The sequence below is a fragment of the Protopterus annectens genome, chromosome 4.part0 (assembly GCF_019279795.1).
Source record: "Protopterus annectens isolate FY-2018-M chromosome 4.part0, PAN1.0, whole genome shotgun sequence".
Lineage (NCBI taxonomy): Eukaryota > Metazoa > Chordata > Ceratodontiformes > Protopteridae > Protopterus > Protopterus annectens.
The window spans coordinates 762,587,741-762,607,556 of record NC_056733.1 but is presented as its reverse complement, the minus strand read 5'-3'; the positions used below and the strand labels follow the sequence as shown (position 1 = coordinate 762,607,556).

Here is a 19,816-nt window from a genome sequence, read left to right as displayed (position 1 = left end):
TATCTAGCCTAGCCCAGTTTTTGTACTTTAGGGAATACTATGTCCATTCTCTCCAAACTCCTACTACTGAATTCACATCTTCCACACCAAATATATTTATAAATCTATTCAGAAGTCTACCATTCTTTTGTTATATTTCCGGTCTAGGCCCTTCAGATACATCCTCACTGTTGCAAATCAAATTCTAGTTCCCACCTATAAATAATATTCCCTGCTGAAAGCTGCTTATTTCTCCCAGAATTTTCTTAAGTTCCATTGTAGAAGTTTTAGGTGTAATATAAACGCATGCCATTGTAATCCATCCTCCCTTGCCAGTAGCCTCTTGGTACTACAAATCTAACGTTATTATGGACGGGGCAGTGGTGCACTGGTTACCGTTGTTGCCTCACAGCAAGAGGTTCTCCAGTTCGATTGTCAGCTGGAGTGCCTTCTGTGTTGAGTATGCATATCCTCCCTGCATTCGTGTGTGGCTCCTCCTGGTGCTCCGGTTTCCTCCCGCATTACAAAGACATGCGTCTGGAGCGTTTCTCCCTGGCCTCCTCTGAAAATTGGCTTTGTTCCAAGTCGGACTTTCCCAGTAAACAAATGTCAAACAAAATGAATAAATAAATATTTTTTCCTGTATTATAATTATTGGAGCTACTATCACAGTTAATATAAGTACTCCCCTTTCCCCTTGTCCCAGATATTCTACCTAATAACCATCCTGAAATTCTTTCCTTATCATATTTTCATGCTCAGTTTTTTTCAAGTGCGTCTCCTGTAGTATAGCTATTTGCACTGTGCATTTTTTAATGTTGTCCACTACTTTCTTTTTTTCCATATACCTGTGAGACCATTCACATTTAAAGATAATATGGACAGTGTTGTCTAGTTTCAGCTTTTGTGCTACATGCATACACTAGTGTTTAGCGGGCTGGTCTTTTATATGGTTGTTTCTTGTCGTATCCATTTGAACCTATGTCACATCTTACAAGACTTTTTTGTTTTAATGAAAACCTTCAACCAAAAAAAAAAGAAAGCAACCCCCCAGCACTCCCCCAGAATCTCTTAACATTAACCCACACAACTATATACATGTTCAAATAATGAATTTTTACCCTCCTAATAGAAACAATTTCCCAGACAGCCACACTCACAGGTTGAATTAGCCTGTAATGAAGGTTATCCATGTTAAGACCAGTTGTTCACTGTTAGAAAACAAGGCACAGAAGAAGTTCTGGATGGCACACTGCTTCATTGCAGGACAAACTAACAGTCTTAGTCACACGCACTGCAGGCATACCTACTGGCATTTTGGTGACTTCCCATTTCTGCTGATAGCAGGTCTTTTGTATATGGAGAGAGAGAGAAGCATCGAAAAAACCCACACAGTGGGAGGGCATGTGGACTCCATACAGAATTCACTGCTGCAATGCTAACCCCTCTGGCGTTGACTGCCTTTATTTAGTCTGCACTTTTTAAATTAATTTAGTTTTACCAACTCTATTAAATGGTCCAATCTGGACCATTTTCAGCCACCATCCAAGCCACAAGGGCAAGGGTAAGTATAGTAAGTAGTGATAAAGTAAGGAGTCATGATGCTCTGAAGAAGCAATATATGTACAGTGGTATGTCTGACCATCTGGAATGTATTGAAGATGTGCAACATTTAAGTGTTCCACTTTGACAGAGAGCTGTAAATAAATGGATGCATTTTGTGCGGAGTGTGTACTATGATTTTGTGTACTGTTTTTCAGCAATGGCTTTACTCTTCACTTCACTTCTCTCAGCAGGAGCAGTAGTACCAGCAGTACTGCAAGCATCAGCTTACCCAAACACCTGCCGCCATCACCTCAGCTCCACTTGCACCCTCCATCTGGCCAGCCTGTGCCCCTGTCCATCTCCAATCTTACTACCTCGCACTACGCTTTGAGACCCTCACCAGTTCAGCACCATCCGGCCATGTTTGCAACCCCTGCTGCACTACCACCTTCATCAGCCTTACCTACCAACAGCCTTGTAATACCTGGGCATCCTGCAGGACCAGGCTATTCAGGTAAGAACTTGTCTTATGTTTCTGTTTCATTGCAGATAACAACAGTGCATAATTTCACATTTGGTAAGTATACATCAGGAAGAAAAACAAGGAAAGAGGAACAAATTAACTTCTTGTGTGTGTCACAGTGGCATCCTCTGCACAAAAGGACAAGTAAGCGGTTTTGCCTCTTGTACTGCCTTTTCCTTGACATTCTCTTAACTAAGATGCACATGTTGCTGACATTATCAGCCTTAAGTGCCCAGAAAGTCATCAGTGTACTGGAACCCAAGGTGACCGCAAATCAGTCCTGAGGGCAGATATATTTTAAAAATTTTAAAATATTACATCCCAACTCAGCCTACAAGGTTCAAAGTAATTATTTTCCTTACAGTTTGAGAGTACTAGGAACAGGCTGAAATGTAGGCTTTTGCATTATGGCAGACGTGAAACAAACTTCATCTGTAAGTTAGGTCAAGTTAATTAGAGATATTCATGAGTAAAATTGATAACGGTTTTGTCTTTAAAATTTAAGCCAGCTATATGTTGGGTATCAACTCTGTAGTGACCGTGGTGGTCTAGGTCACAATCTGTGATTCTGCTTATAAACATCTGAAGTACTAGCACTACAAATGTTTTAGTCTTGGATTTCTATTTTTTACTTTCACATATAATAAAGGTAGAATACTTGTCAAAACAGGTACATGTTGCAGGCAGACTCATCTTCAAAGTGCCTATAACCAACTGATTACTTAACATGTAATAAATGTAATGGGTGGAGAATTACTGTTGCAGGAAGAGATGTGGGTAATTTCAGAAGGGGGAATCATAATGCTAATTTTCAAATGACTGGTTATCCAGTGATCCAAGTAAGTCTTGGCTTTGTAAAATGTGCTTTTCCTGTAAAATAAAAATGCCCTTTGAATAGCGTTATTACAAAGGGGCATGTGTGTTTCATAAGCATCGTCATAAGACAGAAATTGAGATCCATATAATTCAATGGATTACCTTCCATTTATTTGTCTGCTTAGAGGTGTGGAAGAAAAACATTGTTTCTGTGCTATTCTTATGTTGTGGCCACTTAGCTGTAGTTTGTGTCACCTTCTTTGGCTTTGTTGTAAACCTGTCTGCAAAAGCAATGCAAGGTGATGCAGGATAAGGTTTAGTATCTCTATAGAGCAGGTATAGATAAAGACCAAGTGGAAAGAGATGCCATTTTAACAAACAAACAAATCAGTACAGTTATAATACACAGTAACGGAGGAATCTTTATGTATGCACAGTATTTTTAACAGTTATGTTGGTGGTGTAACAAAACACTAACAAGAAAACAGTTTGCTGTTTTGTTCTCCCATACTCAAAACAATGAACTATGAATGAATATGAACTGTGGATGTGTGTTTGTGTGTGTGTTTGTGTGTGTATTTTGTGTGTGTGTATTTTGTGTGTGTGTATTTTGTGTGTGTGTGTGTGTGTGTGTGTGTGTGTGTGTGTGTGTGTGTGTGACATCCCACCCCGCTAGTTATATATATATATATATATATATATATATATATATATATATATATATATACACACATACACACACCAACAGAACTTACTGTAAATGACATCACCCACACCGAACCAGAGGCCATTGCCAACCTTTTGGCTTATAGGTTCAGCTCATCCCCCTCCCCCGATAATCCAAAGGAAATACCACATAACACAATCATTACTAGGGAACAGTTCATCAGTGCACTTTCCAAGGCCAAAAACACAGCATCAGTGGGCCCCGATAACATCCAGGGATGTTTACTAAATCACATGAAACATGGCCTCTCTAGTCCACTTGAGTCACTTTTCAACTGGTGCTTTCAGTCAGGTTTTGAGCCCAAGGAATGATAGATGGCTACACTCATTCCCCTGCACAGAAGAGGTCCAAACACTGATCCGGGTAACTAAAGGCCATACGTCTTACCAGCTTCATATGTAAGGCCATGGAAAGAATCATCATGGACGTGATAAATGAGGACATTGGTAACATGCAAGCACTGGACCCATCACAGTTAGGCTTTGTTAAAGGAAAGTCATGTCTATTATATCTAGTGGATTTTTTTGAGAGGGTCACCAAAGCATTGGATGAAGGTAAGACTGTGCACACAGCTTAGTTCAACCTAGCCAAGGATTTTGATAAAAAACACTACTAATTTATGTATAAACCCTTTTATTACTCGATGGATAGCTAACTAGCTCAGTGATGTGACCCAGGAGATCAAAATAGGTGAGGCCACCTCCATCAAGAGGCCAGTCACTAGCGGAGTCCCCCAGGGCTCGGTACTGGGCCTTTTCGTTTTTGGCATCTATTTCTCTGAAATGGAAGCAAATGGTAAAGGTTTATGGCTAACTAAGTTTGCAGATGATTGCAAGCTGGAGATTATCTTCAACTCCCCTGCAGAAGGTAGCATTCTTCATGAAGGTCTATCTTCGACTATCAAATGGTGCCAAAGCCATGGTCTTAAACTCAATGCTAAGAAATGTATAATTGTACCCTTTGTGAAGTCAGCCATCCGGGCTAATTACCATGTTGCTAGTACACACCTAAGAGTCGACCCATTGGTCAGGGATCTGGCTACACATGTAGACAGTAGCCTTACATTCGACTACCATGTAGCAACAGTGGTGAGGAAATTCCTTTGTGTTACACAACTTATAAGTAAGGGCATGGCATCTTGGTCTAAAGAGGTCATTATCCCACTGTACCCTGCCCTTATCAGACCAATAATAGAGCACAGTGCTCCCTTTGGTATGTACCTGGCCAGGCTTATGCAGCAACTATAGCGACCTCAAAGGTTCCTTAAAAAAAGAATACAAGGTGTAACACACCTGCCGTACTCCGAGAGAATTAAAGCCCTTTCCCTCTACTCAGTCTCCTATAGATTGCTGAGGGGTGATCTATGCCTGGCTTAGAAGATACTCAGAAACCCCACACTTATGAATCTCCTACTTATTTGTAAGTTGGAGTACCAGAAATACAAGGTCTAGGGACCTGAATCTCTTCTGTGACTTAAAGAAAACATGCTGGAGAGACAGATGTGTGTCCCAGAGGCTGCTCCTCCTATGAAACAGGCTTCTCATCCACATGAAGCTGAGCTAGTCTATAACCCAGTTTAAGGGCAACCTAGACCAGATGATGGGAGACAGGAAATTTACACCAGACCTGGCAACCATGTCCCTTATGGACAGAGCTATCTTATAAATGCCAGGCACGCAACTTCCTGTTTGGATACAGGCCATCATCATTCTTTTGAGAAAACTTGGCTAGGCTTAAAAAGGCCTCCCCCAGAACATTAGCCTAGTAACAGTCTATGAATCTGTGCAATTGTGCTAGCTGTTTTTTTTTTTTTTTTTTTTTTACAAAGTGCGTTTTCAATGCAATGTGCATGCGTGTGTATATATGTATGCGTAGATGTGTTTGTGTGTGTGTGTATGTATATGTGTGTGTGTATGTATATGTGTATATATATATATATATATATATATATATATATATATATATATATATATATATACATACACACATCTGTATATGGATCTACGTTGAAAACCTGAAAGGCCAAATTACTGAATATGATTTTTGAGGCGACAACATCAAAACCTTGATTTCCTGAACGCAAACATTTTACTAGGGTAAGTAAACAGTTGCCCAAAATTGCACAGGAACACACCGCAGTATGTAACCCCCCAACTCTGGGATTGCACTACAGTGGGGGAAAAGGGCATATTTCCTCATGTTGGGCAAGTGTTTAATTACCCTTCGAGCTTTCAAAGTAGATCCATATGTATGTGTGTGTATATATATATATATATATATATATCAGTGGGAATTTGCTCTTTCTACACTGTTGTGTGAGCTTGGATTTGTTGTGTGTATATAAGTTGCTAGGGGTATAGGGGTACAGGAGCTTGTCCCCTTGCATTAAACATGGTTTACTTTTTTCTGTGGGTTTTTTGTTTAACTTGAGTTTTGATCTATTCATAGGATCATAGGAGGTTACTAGACTAATGACCCTGGGGCCCCTTACAAGCGTAGCCAAGAGTTTATCCCCAAAAAAGAAACCTCAGTCAGCACCTGTCACCCCTGTCAGTGAGGGACAAAGGTGGAACCTCTGGGACAGATTTATGGTTTCCCATCCACTCATCAGGGTTGCACTTGAAGAGGGTCAGTGAGGTACTCCTTGTTTCACATGTACGGGAAGTCTATTCCAGAGACGGGGCAGCCTCTGGAAGATAAACCTGTCTCTTCAGCAGGTTTTGTTAATGTTGCATATTACATTTAGGCTGTCGAGCGGGTAATGCACAAGGAGTTAGACTTACGGATATGGAGCATCTCTAATAGGGCAGGGTCTCATATTGCCTTGTAGTCAAGACACATATCACCTCTGAACAATCTGTATGATACTGAGTAGAGTGATAGTGATTTAAGCCTGTCCGCATAGGATAAGTGTTGGCAGCCATGGATTCTCTTTGTGAGGTATTTCTGTGGCCTTTCCAGTTGGTGCAGGTGTTTGGAGAGGTGCATACAAACTGGTTCTTATGCTCAATTATAGGTCTAATAAGGGAGGTGCACAGAGAGGTAATAACCTCCTTTTTTCTGGGTGCAATCCCTTTACTTTTAACATGAACCAAGTAAAAGGCTTTTCTGACCACCGTCACCACATGACGGTCGAATGTGAGATTGTTAACCTGAGTGCCCAAGTCTCTCACCAAAGATTGTGTGCTTGGGGGATTGCTGTTGATGTGGTAATCAGTAGGGGCTGTGTTTTTGTCGAATAGTACAATAATATATTTTTTTGTGTTTAACTTAAGGCCATGACTTTGGCACCAGTTATTTGTAGCTGTGAGATCCTCTTGCAGTATGTTAACATCATTTGGGGAGTCAATAACAGCACCCAACTTACAGTCATCCACACATCTGGTCAGCCACAGGCCCTTTGTCTTTGCCTGGACCTCTGAGAAATATATGCCAAACAGTAGGGGTCCCAGGACAGATCCCTGGGGAACACCACTAGTGACAGGTCTGCTGTTGGAGTTGGTGGCGCCTGTTTTGACCCTATGGGTCCTATCTGTGAGCCCCTTGGCCACCCAGCTGACTAGATGGAGATTAACACCAAGTTATGTTAGCTTTTTGATCGTGCCCTAGTGGAGGATTGTGTAAAAGGCTTTGGCCAGGTCAAGGTAAGCTGCATGTACTGACTTTCCTTCATCCAGGGCCTTTGTGACAGTCTCAAAGAAGTCAGCTAGGTTCAATAGGCAAGATTTGCCCCTGACAAATCCCAGTTGGATGAGGGCGAGTGCCCAGAGATTGCCTATGTCCTTGTTTATGAGATCCATAATAATATGCTCCATGATTTTACAGATCAGACTTGTCAAGCTGGTGGGGCGATAGTTTCACGGGTCAGTAGTGGAACCACCTCTGTGCAAGGGGATGACAATGGCAGTTCTCCACTCTGCTGGAATGAAGCCTGTAATTAGGCAGTGGTTGAATAGGGTGCTCAGTGGTGAAGCTAGTTCTTGCTGGAGATTGTGCAGAATACAGCCTGGGATACTATCAGGTCCCATGGAAGCTGTGTTCATTGCTTTGGATAGAGCCTTTAACACTTGATCTATGGAGATGTGAGGTGTGGGACAGGTATCGGGGATGTCGACTGGGCCTTTGGGGGCGATAAGGGGGTGAAGTTTGCACTGAACCTGTCGGCTAGCAGGTTGGATAAGTTAGCAGGATCAGTGTAGGTGGTACCATTAAGTACAAGTTCAGAACAAACTTGGGCTTTGCCATGGAGGTTCCTAATGTAACTGAAGGACTTCTGGTTTCCCTTTGTTTTGGAGGCTGGTTTCAACTCATAACTGGCATTGTATGTTTTCAGTAGTGATCTAGTTTGCTTGTTGAGGTGGTGGAGAGAGTTTTTCTGATTTGGAATTTGCTCCTTTTTACCCTTGGACAACAGTTTCTTCCTTTTGTTGTAAAGCCTGTTGGTAGAGGATGTCCAACAAACAGGTTTGTGTTTCCTTGAGAAGCAAATTTTAGTTCTGTTGGGTATGGCTGAATTTGTGCAGTTGTACAGGTGCTTGTATACTGCACTGGCGTACTGTTCAGCATACTTGTCTGCGTCATCTGGGGGGGGTGGTGGCGTGATGCTGCTGATACTCTCCCTTAGGAGGTGTAGTCAGCTTTTGATAAGTTTTTTAGCCTGGTTATGGCTGTGGAGGGGTTGGGTGGGATAGAAACTTCAAATGAGATGGACCAATGAACTAATCTCACCAAGGAAGAACATACTGTGGGAGTGGTGCAGCAGTCGCCCATGTTGATGAGAACCAAGTCCAGTATGTTGTCTCCTGTTGTGCGTTAGAATTGATGAAGTCAAGGAATCGTTGGGTGAGTGCATTAATGCAGGAATAGTTCACCCAGTCTATGGTGGAGTAGTTGAAGTGACCAAGGATCAGGTTGTTAGGGGGTACCTTGATGGAGTCAAGTAGGTTCAGGTAGGAGGTGTGGGTGTCCGGCTATAACTTGGATGGGTGTCTTGCCAACAGTCAGTTGCACCTTGAGTAATTCCAGTGCATCATGCTGGTAAGCCAATCTGGAGATGTGCCTGTCCTTAATGAAGATAGAAAATCCGCCACCCTTAGTCTTTCGGACCTCAAATTGGGGTAAGAAAGTGTGGAATGAGGTATAGCCTGGTAAGGCAGGAGTGCTCTCTGCAGCCCTGAACCAAGTTTCTGTGACTGCATAGCAGACATTGGCATCTTCCAGTGTGAGGAGAGCCTCCAGTGAGTGCATTTTCAGATTAAGGCTCCTAGCATTGAGCAGCATGACTGTCAATGTACTTTTTGACAGATCTTTTATGTTGGAAGATTTGTATTTGGGACATAGCCTAAAAAAGGCACAATGGGGGAGGCAAAAGCTTTGGCCAAGATCTGGAACCCCAGGGGTGACAGGTGGAGAGGCCATCTCTGGCAAAGCATTAAGGCCCGTCAGCCATGTCATCCCAGGCAGACAGATACTGGATCCCCTTAGAAAGACACCAGAAACTAAGCCAATTGTTGAAGTCAAGTATTTTTTGTTGGTATTGTGGTATCATTCTTGGTGAAGGTAGGATGCTGCTTAGGGCTAGGGTCACATCTGCCTGGAGCACATACTCTGAGGGCTCAATCATGTCTCTCTTCATGTAGTCCAGGGAGGTATATCTCAAGTCATTCACACCAACGTTTTGTAAAGTGTCGTAGACCCAAATATGTTATCTGTGTGTGTGTGTGTGTGTGTGTGTGTGTGTGTGTGTGTGTATATATATTGTGTGTGTGTGTGTATATATATATATATATATATATATATATATATATATATATATATATATATATACCTCACAGATGATTGAACTTCCAAAAGGCTGACTTTCATATGGCCGAGACCATATGATCGACTTTTGAAAGTTCGAACACCTGTTAAAAAACATGAACACAACACACAAAAATTACAAACATATTAGCAGGGGGGGCAACCCCCCTGCACTTCCCGTGGAGGGCTGTGTCCCCCATACCCCCTATTTAAATATACCAACTCCGAGATTGCACTACAGTGCGGAAAAGGGAAATCTTACCATTCCACTCTGTATGGAGATCTACGGTCAGACTTTCAAAAGTCGATCATAAGGTCTCGGCCATATGAAAGTCAGCCTTTTGGAAGTTCGATTATCTGTAGGGGACCCGTGTGTGTGTGTGTTGTGTAGTGGTAGTGTTACAGAAAGGGTTTTTCTAAGGTGAGGTGTAGAGTTAGGGGCAAGGTTAAGGTTAGCGAGCATTATTAAGGTGGTGCAGGATAGCAAAGCATTTGACAGATCACCTCTACTAGTATCATCATAAGACAGCTCCGTAGATGAACAAAGTATGAAATATTTGATGGTAACATTATAATTCATCCAGCTCTGTTAACAGTTGAAACTTTTTTTTTCTGTCAATAATTGTCTGACTACAGTTATGTTGTTATTGCACAATTGCACATTAAATTTTATTTTGTCAGTGTTACGTTCTGTAATCGTAGTCACTGCTTATAACTTAATAAACGTATCACATAATTTATACATAACGTGCTGATATCATTGATAGGCAACTTGACTTTTTTGTTAATCAGTAAAAACGTTCCATTACCATTTATTATTAAGTGTGGATTGTACATGATGCGCATGTATTTAAATCTACTGAGCATGTGGCAAACAAATCCTTTGCATATTCTGTTATCATATGTCCTATACAAAAGTTACTGCATGAGCTTCCACATTTGCCTTATTCTGTGTATATCGGTGGTCATTTCTGTAGTAAAGAATTTTGAATACACTGATGAAAAAGATGGACATTTTAACAATGTTTATGTTATATTTAATAATTTATACTTATGGCAGACATATGTTTGTCCATGGTTGTTTTCATTACATAGCTACTTTGTGTGTCTATGCATATCTTCTAGAGCATGGTATCTTAATTGCATTTAGTTAGTACTATATACCTTGCGACTCATGGCCAGGTCTTAACTGGGAATGGCTCCTCTGGGACCAGCCCACTTTTACCTATTTAATAGAAAATTAATAAACCAGTGTTCTGTGGCCTTGAACTAAGATACTGGGTTTTGGTACATTTGAAAATTAATTGCTTTCTTCTTTCTGTATTCTCTCTATCATGCTGTTTGACTAGCCTAAATTGGACAGATAACATGGGTGGAGAGGATCTCTCCGAATCCCAACTGGGATTTCACAAGTTACAGTTACAGTGAAAGAATTGCAGAATGGCTAGGCATCCCAGTGACATAACCCAGTAGTTAAGTTTTTGCAAATAAAAAAGGTTCATTTTTCCAGCATTTCAAATACTTTTTATTAAAAGAAAAAGAAAAGTACTCCCTGCTTCATCCATTGGGATGGTGGTTGAAGAAGCACTGAAATTTTTTGCACACTTTACATTAAGTGGATTTGTGTTTAAAACCCTCTGCTGCTGAAGTACAGCCAAATATTCCACTTAATGCTGTGCCGATGATGTCAATAAAAAACAGTTGGAGTTAGCTTTATTGGCCTGAAAGTATCCATAAATATTTAAAAAGGAAACACTCATGGGTATTCAGCAGCCATGTAGCTGAAACACTTCCTTAAGGGGTTATTTGCATATATCCCATGAGCCTCCATTACAGGAGTATTAACGTATCACATAATAAAAACTGTAGCTTGGTTGAGTTTTTGCAGATTTTACTAAACGATCTGTGTGATTTTGGCTTTGTTGAAACTAGGGCCATTCATTTTCTAAAAGATGCTTGGAGCATTTAGATTAAAAGACTTGTCCTTGTGGAAAACATGCCTGTTTTGGAGATCTGTTTCCTTCCTACAGGATGGCTAGTCTTTCTGGAGTCCCTTTCAACAAGGTCATTTAAAGGTGTGAATCTCATTTCTCTGAACAGAGATGTTACATACTGCTGTCACTTAATACGTATTTCCTGTACTTCTAAGTTTATCAATTCACTAATTTGCAGAAGGGAGGAGAGGAGTGTCAGTGCTGTCATCAGCAGGGTGCAGCTTTTACAGTGTCCTAGAACAATGTTAATTAGGATGTCCACTTCCTTATTGCTGAATTATGCCTAAAATTAATCTCATTCTGTTGGGATCCATTCTAGAAATCTAATGTGATATAAAATCAAAATATGCTTGGGGTATTACATCAACTGCTTCACAGAATCATCATCTCCATTGTTGAGAAGGGGCGGGGTTTGACATTTCCGAGCAGAAGTAAGTAACAGAGTTAGGAGTCTATAAGGTAAGGTCACATTTAAGAAAAAATATATATTTACACTGTGATTTAAAAAAATGTTCCAAATCTGCTTATTTTGAGAGGTCTGTTTTTGTCTGGTAGAAATGTTTATTGAAAACTATAATACTTCTTGTTGGGAGTGGGGTAGGAAGTGTGACATCTGTACAAAGATTGCATTTCAATTTGCTGTACATTTTGCATAAGTAAGCAATTTAAAAATCAAGATATTTAAGTGTATTTGCTAAATGAATTATTTTGTTGCATGTTGCTGTGTTTTCATAAAAATTATATAACTTCTGGGGCATCCTTTTTAAAAGAAGCCTGATTCACTCCTTTGGGCAAGCCAAGTGTCCTCCCCACCCAAAAGAGTCAATCAGATCATATTGTTTCTGAGCTCCATAGCAGCTTCCTTTGTTCCTTTGTGGGGCAATGGAAGCATGCTCTATTGAATGTAATGTTTTGTGAAATGCTGCTGTAGGTTAAGCCTCCTGGGGGGTGGGGGTAAGAGCAGCTTGTTTTGTCTTAATGTAGCCCCATAATGTTTTCTGCTGGGATGACTCATGGTGTTCTTTCTTGTCTTTAGATGCCAGCCTGTTGATATCATTCAACCAACCAATCATGTATTGCCAGCCTCACTCGGGGATTCTGATTGGTACTTTGTCACAGGCATCTCTCTTACCTCCACCATTGAGTCCTCATGTAGAAAACCACCACAGCATAACCTGCAGAAACAGGGAATGCCAGGTGAATATTTTGTATTTTTCTCTTTTCATTTGTTTGAAACTGATAGGCCATTGGGCCTTTGTGTCTTTTTTTCTTCTTTTTCTCTTCCAGATCATGAACTTCTCCGTCAAGAGTTAAACAGCCGTTTTTTGGTTCAGACTTCTGACCGGACGGCAACATCCCTCAGCTCAGTGCCACTGCTGAGGGCCGAGTTGCACCAACACACTCACCAGCATCAGCACCAGCACCAACACACGCATCAGCACACATTCACTCCTTTTCCACCAAGCCTGCCCCCGACGCCATTTATATCGCCCACTGCACCACCCATGGTGCGTGCCCCCATCCGAAATGTGAGGATAAGTAGAAGATATCTCAGTCTCTCTCTCTTTTTTTTTTTTCCTCTTCTTCCTACCTTCTGTCTTTCTTTTTCTTTTCTATATTTTTTCTTTCTCATCTTCTTTCTGTCCAAACTTTTCACTCCAGCTTGCAGAGTTCGGCAATATTCTGAGCTCTGTGATTCCCAGTAATTTTCATCTGGTTGACTTGCAAACCAGTCTGCACTAGGTGTGGGAGACCAGGCTCAGAGACAATCAACACCTTTCAGACTATGAACAATCTCATGATTAAACTTGTAAAAGTGACCATCAAAAACCATTAAAAAAAATTCTTATTTTTCGTTTTAGTACATGAATTGTGGCCACTATGATGGGTCAAGATATTGAGTGGGTTATTTCAGTATACAGGGAAGTGTTTGACATGCAATGTGTCAGCACCTGCATGTAACTGCTTGGCCGTTGGGCTTGGACTGATGGTTGGAAGTCATCTCAGTATTGTCTCCCACTACCTTTTTTCCTGACTTTTGTTTGGGGATGCTCTTTCATTAGGATGATGTTTTTGTACATTGCAGAAAGTTATCCAAAAGTTTCTGAAAATTCTGTTAAGGCTCACGAATATAATACACAGCCCACAATTACTATAGATTTGTACTGTTATGCTAAGGGATGAACACACCAATAAGTGCTTATTTCACATTAGTATATAAAAATAATATAGACACTGCCAGTGGTTTTCATGGGATGGTAAGACATTCTTTGAAGTCTTCTAATATAGTGTTTCCAAGTAGTTACCTAACATTTATTTTAATTTTTTGTAGCTTATCCAGACTTTTCAGAATCTTTTGGTTCCTTTCATTTCCCACGGTAATGTGTTGATATGCTTTGTAAGACCTGTTGTAGAACACTAACTGGTTCAATTCTAGGTCATAGTTAAACTGTGGTTTATGGTGATCTGAAGAAAAGAGTTGAAACACATTTTGCTTGTCTGTTGATTCATTGAGACCCTGTAATTCCAGTGTTGGCCGACAGCCAAGCCAGTTTAACTACTTCATGGGATTGATATATGAATGAGTATTATTGTCCGATAAACTGTAGGATATGTTTGTGTCTTCTCTAAGGTTACAGCAGTCCAGTTTTATAAGATTTGTTTTATGTGCTGCCTATTTTTAAAATGAAACATTGTCCAAGTAAGTGACAGAAGTTCATAGGTAGGTACTAGGCTATCTGCCTGAAGGCATTAATAAGCCTAGCCAGAATGTGTTGGCTTTCGCTGCCCCCTTAGATTAGTTCCCTGTGCCTCTGTCCAACAGAGCCACTGAAGTGATCTCTGGAGTAAGCTTTCTGTTTCCCATCCACTCGTCAAGGTTTCTTTTGAAGAGTGTTAGCGAGGAGCTCTGCCTAATGTAGATTGGGATCTTGTTCCAAAGCATGGGAAGTCTCTGGGACAGGAATCTATCCCTCCAGCACATCCTATTTAGTGTTGTGGTGAGGTTTAGATCCCTAGAGCGTGTGGCTCGAGGGGATAAGGTTTTCTTTAGGTGGAGCATGTCCATCAATTCTGGGTTGGACATGACCTTGTATGTCAGGCAGAGCAGTTTCTCTACTTTGAAACTGTAGTTCTTCAGCCCATAAAAGTACATGTCTTTTTCCTGCTGTTTTTACCTCTGGTCTTGTTTTGCCTGACCACTCCTTCAGGCCATACAGCTCTAATGCTGCTGCCAACATACCCAAATACCAACATATTCCCCCTAGTCTACCTCTGGAGTACAGCAAAAGTGTTCCTACAGGAAAGCCCAATTTGTTCCTGCAATGGACCCCACTCCAGTAGACTTTATCAAATGTCCAGGGGCGAGATGGACTTAAACCTGATGCTGTGTTCCAGGGTCAGATCAGGCTTCCATCAACCTGTCTATGATATCAGAATGTTCCTTAAATACTTGTGCCTGTGAATAGTAATAGTTCAGCTATTGCCTGTGATGTATGTTTAATGTGTGTGTGTGTGTGTGTGTGTTTTGAGTGTTTTTCTTTTGCTAGAAAAGGAGTACACTGAGTTGAAGTTTCCTTCCATTTCTAACAGTATAAGAAGTCTTGAGTGGGGTTTTGCCATTTGTTTTAAAACTGGAAGGTATTTAAACAGTAAGGTTCCTTATCTATGTACAGTCTTATTAGCAAGAGTAGGCTAATCAGCTACCATTTCTTAAAAATAAACTGCCAAAATACTCACTTTAACTAGTGTACTCTGTGTATTACACACATCGGTAACATATGCACGCATTCAAAAACCGTGTGATCAAACACTGGTCAACACCTACACACCCAGACACAGTAAACACCCACACACGCAAACAAGCTTTTTATGTGCATGTTGGGGGGGGGGGATAACTAACTCCAACATCTTACTTGTCAGAGTAAATGCCACATTGCACAAATACTTGCATCACACTACATGCCAGTTAACCATTTGTGCACACACTCATATCCTACACACATTGTAAACAGCTTGCATATTTATACGCACACCAAACCCAGATCGTGCACGCCAGTCCAGAGAAAAGCACACAGCCGGCACCACATGCACAGCACCCTTTTAATCACATATACAATCTAAGTCAGACAATTCTCCAATTGCAGACGCACAGAGAGAGACACCCACTCCTACGCAGCACCCTTTGGGTCAGGCAGCACACACACCAAACTCTCTTCTCAGGCCCTGCACCCATGCATGCACACACGTGTGTGTGTGTGTGTGTGTGTGTGTGTGTGTGTGTGTGTGTGTGTGTGTGTGTGTGTGTGTATGTGTTTGTATATTTGTGTGTATACATGCTCACACACACACCAGACAAGATCATGCACTCCATTCCATAGAAAGGACTCGTAGTTAGTTAGAAAGCGCATACATAGCACTCTTTTGATGAAATACACTAACAAAGTCTGGCAATTTTCCCATCGCTGAGTCACTCAGTCCGAGAGAGAGAGACGCAGCAAGCTCACATTACACACACTCATGCTCACACACACACACACACACACACACACACACACACACACACAAAACTTGCCTCTCAAGCTCTGCACCATACATATAGATGTTTATATACACATATTTACAAACACACACAAACTTGTGAAATCCTTATGATCACAGAGCAGTTCATCATGCATGCAACTGTCCTCTTAAGCCCTGCACCATGCACATGTGCACAAACACTCACACTGAAACTCTCATCGCTGTTGCAAATAATTAGACTCCAGAAATCTGCCCTACATTGGAACAGAGAGTTTCTGTATAGAATAGAATTCACTTATGTGCAAGCCTCTATGCTTGTGCACACACTCCTTGAACATGTACACTCGATCAGTACACATTACTCAATGAAAGTCTGCTCTTGAGCAGTGAAGTTTAATGAGATGGCGCTTACCACCAGATGTATACGACAAAGAAGATGGCATCCTGAACAGCCTGTCAAAGTGCATTGTTTTGTTTTTTTAAATGCTGCCTGAAAAAGAAGAGTAAACATTAAATCTCTTTACATATACTGAATCATCAGTCTAGTTCTCTGTATCCTTAAATTTCTGATTTTATCATGGAGAAGCATGGAAGATAACTCCATTCCCTGGAACATTATTATTGCAATTTCCTGATCATGATATACAGACTGCATCTTGGATGTTGGCACTTGCTGATGCCATAATCCGGCAGGTAATATATGTTTGCCCAAACCTGTATATTGATTTGAAAAAGCTAACACATCTTTGTGGAGTTGTGTTCACTTGTACCAAAACTGGAAAATGGAACATGGTGGTTGACTGGCAAATCAGAAAGTAAAACAAGATTGTTTGGGCATTTTATCAATTTGTGAATTTTAGTTTGTTTATCTCCTCTTTGGGCAGCATTTAATCAGTAATGCATTAGAAGTATCTCCTATGAGGTAAGAATTTTGTTTGTTATTTAACTTTTTTTTACTGAAACTTAAATGTGCTTTTCTAAGTGGCTTACTGAAACTGATTTGTAATGCAAGATGATTCTGACCAAAGTATTTTGAATGCCCAGATGTTCGATTTGATGCCTTGACCAATAATCAATGGAAGCTTCCCTGATTGTTATGTCCTCTTACTTTTCTGGGTGCACAACAGTTCAGTGAATGGATTATTATTACTTTCTACTCAAAGCAAGACATACATCACCTTAACAGATGCTTCATTTGTTGACAGGTTATGGTAACATCTTGCAAAAATGAAACCCTTCCTCATTTTTTAATTGGATTTAGACTATACATAGGAACAGTTTGTGTAAGCCTTCTGTTTTTCTTGTATCGTGTCAGAAAATATGGTTTTATTAACTGTAAGTGACATTAATACAGGCAGAAACTTCCAGCTCTGTGCATTAGTAATGTTATTTACAATGAAGGAACATGCCTCTAGTAATAATCATAATTAATTAAATTAAAAATGTGTTGTGTATTGCCTGTGTGCACCAAGCTGGCATGCCAAGTGGATAATAGTTTAATGCCCCTTGCTCATTTTCACTTCCCAGCATTTTTTTTTACATCTTGAAATGTTTGTACATGAAATATGAGTGCTTAGTTATTCAGAGGTGTTCAGATGGGAAGCACAGAATAAGTCAGCTACAACAGAAGTCAGTGGGGAAAGTACTGTTCACTTGTAGAACTGTGTGTGAGGAAGCAGTTTTGTTGGGTTATCTTTTGAAAAGCTTGATTTTATATCCTAATGTAAGTATTACTTCGGTTGGTCGGGAATGAAAATGTATTTCACATTCAGGTCTGTTTTTGTATTTAGTGAGGTTTATAAAAGGCACTGAGCAAATGAGCTTAACGCGCACAGGCATATACACATCGTGTTACACACATACACACATTACCTGTCTGTACGTATCTGATTGAGTGCCATTAAATATATCGAATGCAGTGAATTTTGAATGTTGCATTTCACTGACATCACTCAAGTCTGCAATTAACCATTCGTGCAGACAAACAACAAAAGGCTCCAGAGATGCATGGGATACACTGCAACACACAGTTTATCCAAAAAGCCAAAACTTTTAGTTTGTGTTTTCTTCCCTTAAGTGTACCAAGGCAGTTCTGTAAGGCAGGTAAGACTGAGACCTTACCTCTAGAGGAATTCTAAAATGTCATGACTTGCAACAGTGATGCTACTTCAACATCTGCTGTCGTGCTAAGTTCCTTACACAGCTCTACTTCTGCACCAGATTCCCATGCAAGATAGCATGGTCATTGAATAACATCCCCATTCCATGGCCAGCAGTTCTCCTGTATGTTTTTCCTTCCCTTGTCTGATTTCAGGGGTCCTGCAGAAAGCAAAGTGGGACCAACCCAGTCTCATTGGTGAAAGTGTAAAATATGAGGTGCCAGGTCATGTTAAATGATTTCTGAAACAGTATGTTATGTAGGGTATTGGATTGCACATGTTTGGCTTACTCCGTGTGCCATGTATTGTGCCATATTGTACCTTTTCTTAATATGTTTAGTTACAGGTGAGGCAAGAGTCATGTGTAGGAAACATTAATTCATTTTAACTGGTATGTTGTCTAGTCTGAGCAAAAACCATTAAAACTGTTCAGTCTGTTTGCAAATAGAAGGCCCCTCCTTAAACCCCTGCACGTTGCTAGTTTTAAGTGTAAGTTGTGGTTAAAAGCAGAATTAACAAAAAGTGCTGCATGCTTTTCCTGATACTCTCTATCTTCCAGTTGTACAGTAGAGCAATTTCTGAATGGAGCAATGCATTTCAGACCTCTGAAAACCAGATGTTCTTTGTGTTTCACTGTTGCAGTCATCACATTTGGGTTATCTGCTTGCAGTAACCCTCAGCCGGCCTAATTAACAAAGTCTTGGGTCCTGTGTTGGTTGCTGTCCCTTCTTCTGCGACGTCAGGTCGTCAGGAGTATAAAACATGCAGCCGACGCCATTACATCAGTCTTTCTTGCCGTGCGGTGCCCGAAGCAGAAGCAGTTTGCAAGTGCCGGTCAGCCGACTCCTGAAATTTTCATTTTCGAGTTTCAGAACCAAAGTCTTCAACTAAAAGCTTAGTACCCCGTTGGGGGAAAATTTTCTTGCTCTTAACCGATGTCAGTAAAAGTAAATAATTGCATTACTTGTGGAAAGCAAATACCTCGTAAAGATTTTCATTCGTACTGTATTCCTTGCCTAGGCCCTGACCACGACGTACCTCACTGTCGGTTTTGTGCCTTATTTAAACCACGAACTATCTGTCGTCGGTATATTTACGCTTCTAAATATTTTGGTGCTCGGTTCAATTTTCCTAATATGTCTTCGGTAAGCCATCCGACTACCGACATTCCAAAAAAATGCAAAGACAGAGACAGGCCGCCGAGGTCCAAAGCTGCCGACGACGCTTCCGTTAAGCTAGTCACCAGTTCGCCGGTACTCAGTGAGGCATTTTGCAGCCCCTGATACCCGCTACTTCAGATTCGCAGGCCTCTACTGAGACCCATTCGGAGTCCGGTATGCTGCGAGATGCTTCAACTGTGGAACCTCGGATGTCTCTACCTTGGATGGATCCAGAGCCGCTGAGCAGGCACCGGCTTCTGAGGGTGTATTCAGGCCTACTGACTTGCGTATTAAACCAATGCCATCTTCTTCTTTAAGGCCTAAATGGGAGGGTGGCTTAATGGCTAAGGTGTTTGCCTTACAAACAAAAGGTGCAGGGTTTGAGTCTCACAAGGGATAATTGGCTAAGCTTGAAATGGCTCGCAAGGGCAGTTAGCTTAGTACTGAACTATGAGCCTATGAACTATGAAAACTCGAACCATGTCTAGAAAACTGATGCCCAGACCGCATGGCCAGGCCTCTGTGCCTAAAAAACAAATGATAAAAATGGCTGAAGACCTTATTACTTTACTCAGGGGAAGCCAACCTTC

The 19,816-nt window shown here is 41.0% G+C and overlaps 1 protein-coding gene across 5 annotated transcripts in view; it reads left to right on the top strand.

Moving 5' to 3' along the window:
* The window catches only part of FBRSL1 (fibrosin like 1), a 3,021,780-nt gene that overhangs the window by 2,796,525 nt on the left and 205,439 nt on the right, over positions 1-19,816 (top strand). For 3 of the 5 annotated variants that reach the window (XM_044068722.1, XM_044068720.1, XM_044068719.1), the window contains exons 8-9: positions 1,773-2,038; positions 12,674-12,915. In XM_044068722.1, coding sequence (XP_043924657.1) covers positions 1,773-2,038; positions 12,674-12,915 — 508 coding nt within the window. Of the gene's footprint in view, positions 1-1,772; positions 2,039-12,422; positions 12,584-12,673; positions 12,916-19,816 lie in introns of all 5 variants that reach the window. The other 2 variants (XM_044068724.1, XM_044068723.1) reach the window with 1 other exon arrangement.